General features: G+C 38.3%; 2 protein-coding genes across 2 annotated transcripts; one reads left to right on the top strand and one right to left on the bottom strand.

The window, feature by feature from the left end:
- The first annotated feature begins 2,801 nt into the window (after window positions 1-2,801).
- On the top strand, window positions 2,802-4,795 carry LOC125185103 (serine/threonine-protein kinase-like protein At3g51990). Its single transcript, XM_048081581.1, has one exon. The coding sequence runs from the start codon at window positions 3,135-3,137 to the stop codon at window positions 4,479-4,481; it is 1,347 nt and encodes a 448-aa protein (XP_047937538.1). The 5' UTR covers window positions 2,802-3,134; the 3' UTR covers window positions 4,482-4,795.
- Window positions 4,796-11,049: 6,254 nt separating this feature from the next.
- Window positions 11,050-13,099, bottom strand: LOC125218826 (protein WHAT'S THIS FACTOR 1, chloroplastic). The gene is made up of 2 exons (XM_048120604.1): window positions 12,917-13,099; window positions 11,050-12,692 (listed from the first exon to the last, which is right to left on the bottom strand). The coding sequence occupies exon 2, from the start codon at window positions 12,658-12,660 to the stop codon at window positions 11,206-11,208; it is 1,455 nt and encodes a 484-aa protein (XP_047976561.1). The 5' UTR covers window positions 12,661-12,692; window positions 12,917-13,099; the 3' UTR covers window positions 11,050-11,205.
- Window positions 13,100-13,642: the final 543 nt, after the last annotated feature.

Raw genomic sequence — 13,642 nt, 5'->3', positions numbered from 1 at the left:
AATGACATATTTAAATCCACTCGGTACCATATTAATTATTGAAACGTAGTAATTTTCATGATATAGAAAATATAAATTGTATTTTAGTCCATATTTCAATTTTATTGAAAATGTAGAAATTTTTATATTTAAAAAAAAGGAACTATTTACATCTACTATTACCGAAATTATTCATTATAATTGTTGGTGTTTATCAACTATAAAGGGCATGCATGTTCCACATTCTAAAGGAACTACCCGAAACGATTCATCTTCAACCCATCTCCAATTTCCACCTGCCACGTCAGCATTTTAATCATCCAACCTATCTTTAGCCCATCCTATCTCAATTTCCACATCATGATTTCTATAATTCATTTTTACTGTTGGTGTTTATCAAATACTCACTCCGTCCCATAAAAATATGCATTCTTCCATTTTTAGCACGTCCCACAAGAATATACACTTTCTAATTTTGGAAACTCTTTTCTTTCTAATGAGGTGGGACTCATTCCCCACTAACAATTCTTTAATTAATATTTCTTTCCACCTCTCTTTTACATTATCAATTTTGCATTTAAACTCGTGTCGAACCTAAAGTATATATTCTTTGAGAATGGAGGGAGTATGAAATAACAAAACGAAATTAATTGAAGAAAAAAATATAGAAAAAAACTATCATTCATTAAAATTAAAAAAATTCTACAATTAAAAAAAATTCTACAAGCTCGTTCCATCACTCGTCGGCATCATCCCCAACATCCCCATCAGCCCCGACCGGCATCAGGCAACCCTATCATCCCCATTATCCCTATTGGCCCAGGATCGACCCAACAGTTTGCAATAGCAAGTGCCTCTAGAGAGTGTAGTTCATCCTCTTGGACAGACCCTCGGGATGATATGGCTCGCACACCATTGCCTTCCCTTCCCCCTCCCCTTCTCCCTACCCTCGGCTAAGGATTCTCCCTGTATGGAGAATATCTAAGTTTGACAGCGACAAGGAGTCATTACTGAATATAGGATAGGCCACCAGGATCGACGATCCCGTATATTGGGCCGATAGACATTGTCCCCGTACAACGATGGGGTTGAGCGGTCTGTTGACATCGGCGTAGTTGCCTCGGAAGGAAGGGTAGCCGCTGGGGTAGGGAGGGTAGTCGCCGCTAGAGGTGCCCACGGTTCTGGAACCGGCGGTTACGATTCGAAACTGCCGGTTTCGGTTTTGGAAATTGCCGAACCGGAACCTAACTGCGAGGGTGTTTTGCGGTTCCGGTTCCAAAACCGTAGGTTTCAGTTTTGGTTTTGAACCGGCGATTTTCCAGCAGTTTTGGTTCCAAACCGCCAGTTTTTTGCGGTTCCAACTTGGTTTCACAGTTTTCCGGCGGTTTTTCGCGGTTCTTCGCGGTTCCGGCACGGTTCAGGTTCAAAAATTTTTGAACCTGAACCGAACCACGGTTCGAAAATCGACGGTTTCGGTTTGAATAAATTCTAACGATTTCAGTTCGGAACTGTAATCGCCCGTTACGATTTTAGTTTAACCGCCGGTTCGGTAAACCTTGGAAAAATCTAGTCGCAACCTTAGAAGGGAGTGTAGCCGCCGGGAAATTAGTTCCGGCTCAGGAACTAGGAACCACCGAGAAACTGGGACCCATTGGGGAATGTTGACTCTCCGGTGTTCAGGGAGTCATTATTTGGAAAAAGAGAAAATTGAGAGAGAGGTGTGATGAAATGGAGAATAATGAGATGTATACTCCCTCTGGTCCCCCCATTAAATGTCCCATGTTTAATCGGTGCGGATTTTAAGAAATTGTTTGACTTTGTTAAGAAAAGTGGGTAGAAAAAGTTAGTAGAATGTGGTCCTAGTTTTATAATAAAATGTGAAGTCCACTGCTAAAAATGGTAAAAGTGAAATGAGACATTTATTGGCGACCGTCCAAATAAGGAAATATGAGACATTTAATGGGGACCGGAGGGTGTATATAGGAGTGGGATAATTGTAAAAAAGTAATGGAAAATCACGCTCAACAATGCCCGCTGGGGTGGCATTCGCTGATCGCGCACCCCTATTGCGGGTGCTCTTAGTTTGTCCCACTCAAGATGCCCACTTTCCATTTTTGGAAACAAAATTTCTCCTCCTCTCTCCTAATTAAAAATATGCAATCATCTTTTTTCATTCTACTTTATTATACTCAACTAGTCCACCTAAATTTCCATGTCATTCACGAACGTGGACATCTTGAATAGGATGAAATGAGTAAGTTTCTTTTATATTTTCTTCGTTCCATAGAAATAGGCCATTTAAGGTTGGCACGGATTTTAATGCGTAACTAAAAAAGGAGAAAAAAGTTACTCCATCAGTTTCACTCAAGATGTCCACTTTCTATATTAGGAAATTAAGTATTCTCTCCCTATTTAAATATTCAACAACCTTTTTCTCTCTATTTACTTCACCTAACAATTTATCTTAATATTTTTTAGTGCTAAGAATGTGAACATCTTGAATGAGACGCAATTCGTCTTAATATTCTTTAATGCTAAGAATGTGAACATCTTGAATGAGACGCGGAGAGAGTAATATAAATAAATCGGCCATTTCTAATTAAAAAAATGAAATATGGTTAATTTCAAAGGACAAGACGAGTATAAGTTTGTACTTATAAATGTTCTGTTATTAGTTGGTTTCTTATTTTGTAATTTAAGTTTATTGACTAGTAAAATGACAAAAACCGAAGACCGGGCGAGCACCGTGCCCGATTTATTACGCGCTGAAAATGAATAAGTCCTCATTTAAGCATTGAAAATTCGTACTACTCCCTTTGAAATGCGGGAATCAACAAACATAGTTGGACATTTGATCCCTTCAAATTGAAGCACCACATGATAATCTAATCTTCTTTAGATTAGTTTTCTTCTTCATTCAATTTCATAAATCCAATTCCAAATGATTTAGTCTTGGATCTCCTTATCCATTCAGTCAACTCCCAAATCGATCAATTTACAATCTACAGCTCCACACCACCAACCATCTCTCCCTCTCCATTTCCCATTCCCTTTCCCTTTCCCTTTCCCTTTCCCTTTCCCTTTCCCCTCAGTAGCAAAGCAAACATATATGCTCGAATTCAACATCACTTACAACAGTAGTTGAAGGAATAACGATGGGTTATCTTTCCTGTAAAGCAGAATCATCCATCTCCGTCACCGATTCCCACCTCGCCTCAACATCCTCCCACGATAACCCCACTCTCAAAAAACCCATCAAACTCCAAGAATTCAACTACAAAGATCTCGAATTGGCCACCGACAACTTCTCCGCCGCCACTCTCCTCGGCAGGGGCAGCCACGGCCTCGTCTACAAAGGCGTCCTCCGCAGCGGCCGCCTCGTCGCCGTCAAAAAACCCTCCAGAGCCCCTCACAGACTGCCCGAGAATTCTACCGAATTCGAGAACGAATTCGATATCTTGTCCAAGCTGCAGAGCCCTAGATTAGTCAATCTCGTCGGATTCACCAAAAATCCCTCCCAAGATCGCCTTTTGGTAGTCGAATTCATGAGCAACGGTACACTTTTTGATGTTTTGCATTCCACCTCACGGCCCCCAAATTGGGGGAGGAGGATCAAATTGGCTTTGCAGATTGCTAAAGCTGTCGATGTGTTGCATTCTTTGAATCCGCCTGTAATTCATAGAGATATTAAATCTGCTAATGTTTTGATTGATAGAAATTTCAATGCCAGATTGGGGGATTTTGGTCTGGCTTTGAGGTGTGTGGATGATTCTAGGTTGAAATCAACTCCACCTGCTGGGACAATGGGGTATCTTGATCCTAGCTATGTAACCCCTGATAATCTTAGCACAAAAACTGATATCTTTAGTTTTGGGATATTGCTTCTTGAGATTATTAGTGGGAGGAAGGCCATTGATGTTGCGTATTCGCCTCCTTCCATTGTGGATTGGGCTATACCGTTGATTAGGAGGGGGAAATTTCTGTCTGTGTATGATCCGAGGGTTATGCCGCCTAAGGACGGTTCCACCTTGGCTGTGGTGGCTGCCAAATGTGTGAGGTCTTGTAGGGAGAGGAGGCCGTCGATGAAGGAGGTGGTTCAGTGTTTGAGTGAGTTGAGTAGATTAGTCCCACTTCATTCTTGGAATGGTATTGCTAATCCTTGTCTGATGGTGGATACTGTTGGCAAGCCGGTGCAAACGCCAACAAGAAAGGCTATCAAGGGTGTTGATGATGATGTTTCCAAAGATGGAACGCCATTGTCAACCCCACGGAGAGTGCACTCTGACTTGGGGGTCCGAAGCAATCTGATGGAATTGATGTCCGGCCCTGATGGCGAGTCTAGGTTTCTTGTTGAGGAGGGTGGTGAATCTAAGTCCGGATCCAAGAAAAGGGTGTCAAGTTTGAGGTTCGAAAGTGGTAAGTTTGTAGGGAGAAATAGTATTCGCGCTATGGTACTTGGCAACACTAGTGATGCCATACCTTCCATATTGGCAAACAATTGATAGAGCCTATTGAAAGTGAGCAAAGCTCGAATGTCTAATGTTTCTGTAGCTTCTCCACATTGTTGTAGATTGTAGATGGGATTTGATTGAATAGCTTTGTGTTTACAATTATCAAATCAAGTTTCTATGCTGGTGCACAGCTGGTGCATTAGCTGTGAGTGTTCTTCAATTTTTGGTTGCGAATGATGAATAATTGTATGTGATAGCGTTTCAACGGGCATTATCTTGTGTCCCAGTTTGAAGTTTGTATGGCATTCTTATGTATCTGGATTTTATGGGATCACTATATATGAAAGAGTTATACCATTGTAGCTTCTCTCATTTCTGCATATACATCATGAATAAGTCTAATGATCTCCATTGAAGAGCAGAATTATATGAAGAAGGTAAGTTGTAAGCAAGGTGTCCAATTCTCCCTTTTACTGTTGCAAGGTCATTGTTGCACCTAACACACAAAGATGCTCTCAACATTTTCATTTCTATTTTCTCATGTTATTTTTGGTACTTCTACTTTTGTATTGATTTTTTGCTGTCATTTTCTGGAGCTATTGGTATAACGGATTTGAATTTGAGATTTTCTCCTTAATATTAAAATGATTGTTTGTTTATCATTTAGTGAATTTTGTTTTTCATAACTCTCGTGATTTTGGAATTTCTACCGAATTTCAATTCTTTTCAGATCAAAATTGATGTGGCTTTTGAATAGACAAAATATTGTTTTTAATGGAGTATCAAAACAAAGTCGTTTATTCATTAAAAAAAACTTACTATGAACTTTACACATCGTCTTTTGTTAAAAAAATCTAAATAAAAACAACTTATGATGTTAAAGAATCAGTTTTTAGGTAGCCAAAAATTGAATTTAAGGGAACTTCCGGATACAAGAAATCTTATATACTCCATCTGTCCACTAAATATGCAACATTTGCTTTTCAAAACAAGATTTTATGTAGTGTTATTTTGTGAGTTAATGAAGTGAGAGTAAAGTAAGAGAGAAGAAAAAGTAGAGAGATGATTGTTTCCATTTTTAAAAATGTTTCATTTTTAATGGGACAAACCAAAAAGAAAACGTTTCATTTCTAATGAGACAGATGGAGTATTTACGTAATGTGGTAAAAAATATCGGACTTTCCCTATTGATTCGTAGAGTTACTGGAAATTAACATTATGGGACTAGAGATGTAATCAAATACAATCTCTATATATTGTATAAACTCCAAACAATGATCTGGATCGATAGATTTTGATAATGTTGACGTTGTGTTAATATTTTTTATTGAAGTTATTTGTCATATGTTTGTATCAGATCTTAAAATCTAAAGGTATTAATCATACAATAATTCGGGATTCGTAGAAAAAATACGGATTTATATGGTTGTCACTTTATTACATAGATTTGTTATGAGGCATCATATCCAGTTAAGCATTTAAGTACTCATATTTCATTATAGGGAGTTGTCAACCTTTATATATTATTTCTACTGCACACTACGTTTGACTGGGATTCCAAAAATAATGTTGCTTTGTAAATAATTTATATTCAACTCTTTGCTGTCTTAAACATGTGATATAGACGATTGTTTCCTTGCTGTTACATACTCCCTCCGTCCGGCAATAAGAGTCTCATTCACCAACGGCGCGGGTTTTAAGAAAAGATTGGGTGTGTAATAAATGGAGTGTGATAGTGGAATTTGGGACCCACTTAAAGTATTTGTTGATTACAAAGCTTATTCTTTTTATTTCTGGGACAGATTTGATATTTTTTTTTAATTTTTAAATTTAATTATTTTTAGTTTTAGATTTATTATTCCTAATTTAAATTTCTGAAAAACTGAAAATAAGATGGATTAACACAAAAAGTTGTCTTCCATTTCACATATGTACCGAAACCTGTTCAGATTACAAGGAGGGATTACAAAAAAATTCAGATTCCCTCTTAAACATTTTAGAGGAAAATTTGAACTAAAATTTACCCTAAATTTCAGAATTTGCAGTACCCCTATAAATACATTAACAAGGCTGCATTTAACACAACCTCCACCAACCTCCCAAAAAAACAAAAAACCCAAACATTTTACATTACCATTTCCCTCAGAAAAGCTTCATCATTGGGATGGAGGAGGGGTCAAGACAGAGTCTACACTTAAGCAGCAGTAGGAAGAACTTGGTGGTGCAATTCCTCCTTAAGCATAGCACTGATGGAGTGCTCATAAAAGGGGCAGTGACGGAGGTGGCAGAGGAGTTTGGCATCAGTAGAAAGACTGTTTACAGGATGTGGAAGGCAGCAAAAGAGCAGATGCAAAGGGAGGAACCTGCACACATGGAAGGTAAAGTTAAAGGATATCAAAATTCAGACAAGTTGGACCTAGATGAAGAAAAGGTTAGAAATTTATCTGTGCTTGAAAGGTCTTCCATTAGAAAAATGGCAAATAAATTGTCAGTAAGTAAGAGTACAGTTAGTTAGTGGATTAAGGAGGGTAAACTCAAGCCACATACAAATGCTATAAAACCTGCATTGACTGAAGTGAACAAGTTAGCTAGGTTGAAATGGTGTCTTAGTCAACTTCTACCTACCATATCTGCTGGTAGAGTTCAGTTTCAAAGCATGCACAATATAGTCCACATAGATGAAAAATGGTTCTTTATGACTAAGACAACAGACAGGTACTACCTCTTGTCGGATGAAGATGAGCCATATAGTGCATGCAAGTCAAAGAGGTTTATCACCAAAGTGATGTTCATGTGTGCAGTATGTAGACCTGTATTTGGCCCGGATGGCCAGACCAAATTTGATGGAAAGTTGGGTATTTTTCCTTTCACTGAAGTGGTACCAGCAAAAAGAAAATCAAAGAATAGGCCTAGAGGCACACTTGAGACTAAACCAATTCCAGCAGTCAATAAGAATGTGATGAGAGACTGCCTAGTCCACAAGGTATGCTACTTTTCCCAACCTATCAGATCTTACCTGTTTATATAAAGATCATCATCTAGGAATATTTACTTTTGGTTTACAGATTGTACCAGCTATTAAGGCCAAGTGGCCAGATTAGGCAAGCAAAGAAATTTTCATCCAGCAAGACAATGCCACACCCCACATAAATAGTGTGGATCCTGAATTTGAGGATGTAGCAAATTCAGATGGATTTAAAATCCAACTGATTTGTCAACCAGCCAATTCACCTGACACCAACATACTAGACCTTGGCTTTTTCCGGGCTATTCAAACACTGCAGCATGAGAAACCATGCTCTACTGTTGATGAATTGTTGGGAAATGTGTATAGCTCTTATGAAGAGCTATCACCACAGACCCTAAACAAGGTTTTCCTCTCATTGCAGGCTTGCCTTACTCAAATTCTGATATTCAGGGGTGAGAACAACTACAAAGTCCCTCACATTAACAAAGACAGGTTGGAAAGAACAGAGGGGCTGCCTAATGCATTGGATGTGGATGAGAAGCTTGTGAGAGATGTGCTGGAGTACTTACAGCTACCAGAGAACAATGCAGGTGGTGCATATGACATCGGACCTTTGTCTACTGCTTTTGGGTTCTAAATAGATAGGGGGATGCAATGATGTGTTTTTGAAATCAGGCCTTATATTTTTGGGTAGTAGGTGCTGATTTTTTGTGTTTTGTATGTAGAAATAGTGCAAAGAACATGTAATGCACATATTCACTGATGTTTAATACCAAGCCCTCAGAAAAGCTTCATCATAGAGCAGGAATAGCCTCCAAACCTCTAAAGGGGTGGCTGAACATTGCATAATTCACCATATTGCATAGATACACAAATCAAGCACCATCAAATCAATCCACAAGGCAACACCAACAGAACCAAGCACCACCAAATCAATCCACAAGGCAACACCAACAGAACCAAGCACCACCAAATCAAATCACAAGCAGCACCAACATTACCATCAAAATAACCCCAACCAAGTACTCAGAAAAGCTTCATCATGGGGCAGGAACAACCTCCAAACCTCTAAAGGGGTGGCTAAATATTTATCAATCCACAAGACAACACCAACACATCCATCAAAGCAACCTCAATGCATCAACATTACCCTCTGAAAATATTTCAGCATATGGCATTACACATCAAACAACAGATTTAATGCCTCCTAACCCAAATTGGGGGTGGCTAAACATTGCATACTTCACCATATTGCAGAGACAGACACAAATCAAGCACCACAAAATCATATCCACAAGGCAACACCAACATATCCATCAAAGCAACCTCAATGCAGCAACATTAACCTCAGAAAATATTTCATCATATGGCAATACACATAAAACAACAGATTTAGTGCCTCCTAACCCAAATTGGGGGTGGCTCAAACACAAGACAACCATAGCCCATAAAAACCCCAAAGCAATCAAACCTAAGAACCTCCAAACCCTAGATAGAGGGTGGCTCTCAGTAAACTCACAAATTCAGAGAAGATCCGCCATGCCAGGCAAGAGCATCACCAAGAAGCTCTTGAACCACTCCTCCTCCTCTACTGGATGCCTCCTCCGTCGCTTGGTGGCCGGAGTTTCAGGGACTACAGTTGGGAACGGATCGAGCTCCGTCAATGGAGATTCAGGGACAATGGTGGAGACAGAATCGCTCTCCCACCAAGAGCCCAGCTTATAGTCTGGTGTGTCGGGCACAATCAACAAATCGGCGTCTAGATCCTCCAGATCTGGCGATTCTGAGGGAAGGCCCATGAATTCGGACTCCATCTCCACTGGGATATCATCCCATGATGTCTTCCAATAGATTTTCCGATTTGGGGAAATCGGAGGAATGGGTGAAAGGAGAGATGGCGTGGGTGGTTCCATTTAAGCGCAGGAGGAGGCGATTTGGGTGGGAGGAGGAGGCGGCGGCGATTTAGGGTTCTTGAGACAGAATCGGTAGTGAGAGATGAGGGGGAGAGAGGGTGAGGAAGTGGATGTGTAAATCGAGAATAGAGTATGGAGGGGAGAAAATTAATTGTTGAATTATTTTTGGGTATGCCATTTTTGTAATTTAAGTGAATGAGTAAGGGTATTTAATTTATCCAAATATGGAAAGGGCAACCGGGACTCCTATTCGCGGACGTCCGAAAATGGTAAAACGGGACTCTTATTGGCGGACGGAGGGAGTATTTGTTAAATGTTTTCCTTCACTCTTTTTAGTGGCAAAATCATCAATCAATTTTGAAAGAGTCGGAATTAATAGAAGCAATGAAGGATTCAGATAATATTTAGAGCAAAGTAGAACTCCCTCCGGTCCAAAGAATGGCACACTTGGGAGATGATACGAGATTTTAGGAGATATTGTTTTGTATGTTAAGTGGTGATAGAAAATATAATTTTATAATTAATGTGAGAGGAAATTTTTTCCAAAAGAGGAAATGTGACATCTTTTATTGGACAAACTAAAAAGGATAGTGTGACATCTACTATGAGACGGAGGGAGTACAATTTTGGTCATAAATATATGACCGAAATATAAATTTGGTCCAGAATATTCCTGGACTTTAAAAATATCTCTAGTAGTTCCTGAACTAAGGGTTTATTTCAAAATTGGTCCTTTTGCATTGTTTTCTTCCGAATATGCCCTTTTGGGCTGTTGGGCAATTTCGTCTTTACACATTTTAATGATTTACTAAATCTGATATTTTTTTCAAAATTATCTTCTTCTTCCATTTGAAACAGTTAATTTTGAAATAAGAAGATAATTTTGAATAATATAAGATATAGTACATCATTGAAACAGTTAATTTTGAAGGATGACAAAGGGAAGAAGAAGATAATTTTGAAATAATATAAGATATAGTACATCATTGAAATAATATCATTTGAAACAGTTAAAATGTGAAAAGACGAAATTGCTCAGCAGCCTAAAAGGGCATTTCGGAAGAAAACAGTGCAAAAGGACCAATTTTGAAATAAACACTTATTTCAGGGACTACTAGAGAAATTTTTAAAGTTCATGAACTATTGGCGAGATAAACTGATAGTCCAGAGACTATTTTTGTATTTCACTCTTTATTACTCCCTCCGTCCCAGATAATTCGTCTCACTTTGGCCAGACACGGGTTTTAATAAATATAATGAAAAGTGAATTGAAAAAGTTAGTAGAATGTGAGTCTTACTTTTATATATTAGTTTTATAATAAAATGTGAGTAGGAATGAGTTGTGGAATATGAGGTGCACTACCAAAAATGCTAAAAAGTGAAATGAGATAAATTATGTGAGAAGCACCGAAATGGAAAAATGGGATAAATTATCTGGGACGGAGTATTAGCTATTTCACTCTAACTAGACAAATGCTTATAAAATCAACATAATGTGACTATTAAAATTTGGTATGAAAGAACAGTCGTGTTATTAAATCAACATCACAATTAAATCTCCAACTTTTCCATTTAAATTTGCACTTTCCGATAGGAAGCGCTTCCGGATCGGAATTGCAATATTTGGATCAAAATTTCCCAAATCCCAGGTGGCCGAAATATAGAATATTTTTGGACCGAAATCTTGATACACAGAAATATTTCATATAATTCAAATACAGAAGAATTGATATGGAAATTACTTATCTAATATATTGAAATGATCCCTTTGATATCAATTTTTATGAATTAATTACTATATCTTTGGTTTCATTTCGTGTCATTTCATTAGTAATATACAAGAAGGTAGATAAAATACACGATTTATATGGATTTGGGGGAAAACTTGATGACACTACCAGGGTTCTAAATCACAAGCATTATGATATTGTAGCAATGGAGTTTCCTCAGCGCTCCAAAATTCCCCTATCTCTTGATGCCCTTCACTTTCACCATCACCATCGTCGTCATCATCATCAGAAGTAAAATCTTCTACTTGGAAGAGATCATCTAGTCCATCATCATACTCATCATCTTCATCCACTTGATTATCCACAGTTAGGATGTAATTTTGATGATGATCAGAGTTGTTGCTCATAACCTCGTTCCGCCGCAGCCTCTTTCCTTGTAACACCAGTTTCATCATCTCATCCTTTATCGCGATTATGTCATTCTTCTCCAGCAGTCTGCCCTTCTCACTATAGCCCTCCACAAGAAACACCGAGTCTCTCTGCCCCTTCAAGCTTATGTAAAACAGCTCCGGGTGCCTTACCAACATTCCTCTCACCTTGTTCGACAGCCCAAACTCCTTCCTAAAATGCGTCAAATGATCCACCAACGTCCTCTTCTCCATAGTCATCCCTAAAACCTCCCTCACCACAGCACAAGCTCTCTTCTCTGCCCTCATTGACTCTCTCGCCAATTCTTCCGGATTGCTAGTGTATGGGCACACATCCGGGAGATCCTTAAACTTTATCAAATACTCGTGATGCCACCTCTTGATATTCAGCCCCTTCCGCAGCCTCAGATGTTTGAATTTTAACGGCCTGTCAACTATCAGACCACGAGACTTGCTGTCCTCCTCCCGCCATGGCAACGCTTCGGCCAAACTGGAGTCCCACGAAACAAGCTCAAGAGCGCGACCGTAAGAAGTGTCCACGACTTTAAACCTATCCGGATGGTCATTGCAGAGACGGGAGCGAAAGTTGACAGGAAGGCCTAGGTCGGGAGCCAAATGCACGAGCTTGTGTAACAAAAGGCGGTGATATGGGGAGGCGAGCATTAACAGCTTTTGGAGTTTAGCTGCCAAAGAAATAGCCATAGATTTCTTGAGATCTGATTCTTTCTTGGCAAGGGCTGCAGCTGGTGGGGTTAGGCGGACGCAGAGCTGAGAGAGAGGGCCAGCAGCATGGAACGGAGTAGGAGGAGTGGGAATGTAGAAGAGCTCGAACACAGTGGGATAACGACGAATCATTGGTAGGATGGAGCGGGATTTGGGCAAAGACAAGTAGCCGCGGCATTTGTAGAGAACTTGAATAGGCATGAAGTGCTCGGGTTTAGAAAGGAGAAGTGTCTTAAGCTTTTGAACGAATCGTATCTTTTTCTGCTTCACCACATGCTTGTCTAGCCTCGGATCACGGATTATTTTGTGGGGAGATGCCGAACATGAGGTCGAAACAACGGGTTTTTCGATGCATCGTCTCCTTGTGCTCACACTAAGTTCAAGTTTAGGCACGAAATGGGATCCGAGTGAAACGGAATCGAGGTGCCACGGAGGAGAGACAGATGGAGCAAACGCTAGAGCTGCCATTTTCTTGATCAGTTGAGCATTTAATCAAACACCTGGGGTGCACTCAGCAAGTTATCAACAACTAAAGGAAATTGAATTGGAAATGATTACTGAGCTAGGTCAGTTCATGTAAGAGAGTAAAATCACACAAACATTATTGCAAAGTTAGTTCATCTGAAGCCGCTAGAATTTAATCATCAAAAGTGGTTTCAAACCAGAAATTTGTAGCCAGTAAATGCTCTTAATAAATTTGTTTTCAACCAGATAAAAAAATAACCTGGATGCTGAAGAGAGGTCAGAGGGCGGTGGCAGTGGTGGCCGGGTTCTTCTCTTGAGTTATCTCGGTGACCCTGTTTGTTCACCGTCGTTGGAGGTGAAACTAAAATAGGAGTGGACTACGAAATATCTCTATTAAATACAATTTACAAAATCATATGGGTTTTTGAGTTATAGAAGGTATATTTAGAAATTTTAAAAAATATGAATTTTTTTTTTTCTATTTTCCTTTTTTCTTCTTAGTTTCTATTTTATCTACTTTTCTTTTTTTTTTCTTTTTCTTCTTCTTTTAGTGTATTTTATACATGCACCTAATTGACGTTCATAATATAAATTAAGAAAAATAATATATAATTACATCGATTGTTTAAACTAATTAAGTCAAATAAAATTTTTTACTTTAATTTTTTATATAGACTAAAACACCGAATTAAAAATATTCAATAATTTTATATCATTATAAATATAATTCATAATTTTAAATTTTATTAAAGTTAAATTGATTAGTTATTAATAAAACCAAATAATAATAATTTTTATTATTATAATTTTTTATTATATGATTCATAATTTAAATAATTTGATTATAATTATTTATTAATTATGAATTATTAGTGTTATAATAATAATTAAGTATAATTAAGGACGAGACATAATTTGAATTGCTTGAAAAAAAGATAAATATTAATTTATAATATCATAATAATGATATTAATAATAATTAATA

This window comes from Salvia hispanica, chromosome 4, assembly GCF_023119035.1.
Source record: "Salvia hispanica cultivar TCC Black 2014 chromosome 4, UniMelb_Shisp_WGS_1.0, whole genome shotgun sequence".
In the NCBI taxonomy this organism is placed as follows: domain Eukaryota; kingdom Viridiplantae; phylum Streptophyta; class Magnoliopsida; order Lamiales; family Lamiaceae; genus Salvia; species Salvia hispanica.
The sequence above is the reverse complement of the archived record's forward strand: the minus strand, read 5'-3'. Positions and strand labels throughout refer to the sequence as shown.

What these genes read in the sequence shown, in the direction of transcription:
- LOC125185103 (XM_048081581.1), top strand. Translation starts at nt 3,135, where the DNA reads ATGGGTTATCTTTCCTGTAAAGCAGAATCATCCATCTCCGTCACCGAT.
- LOC125218826 (XM_048120604.1), bottom strand. Translation starts at nt 12,660, where the DNA reads ATGGCAGCTCTAGCGTTTGCTCCATCTGTCTCTCCTCCGTGGCACCTC.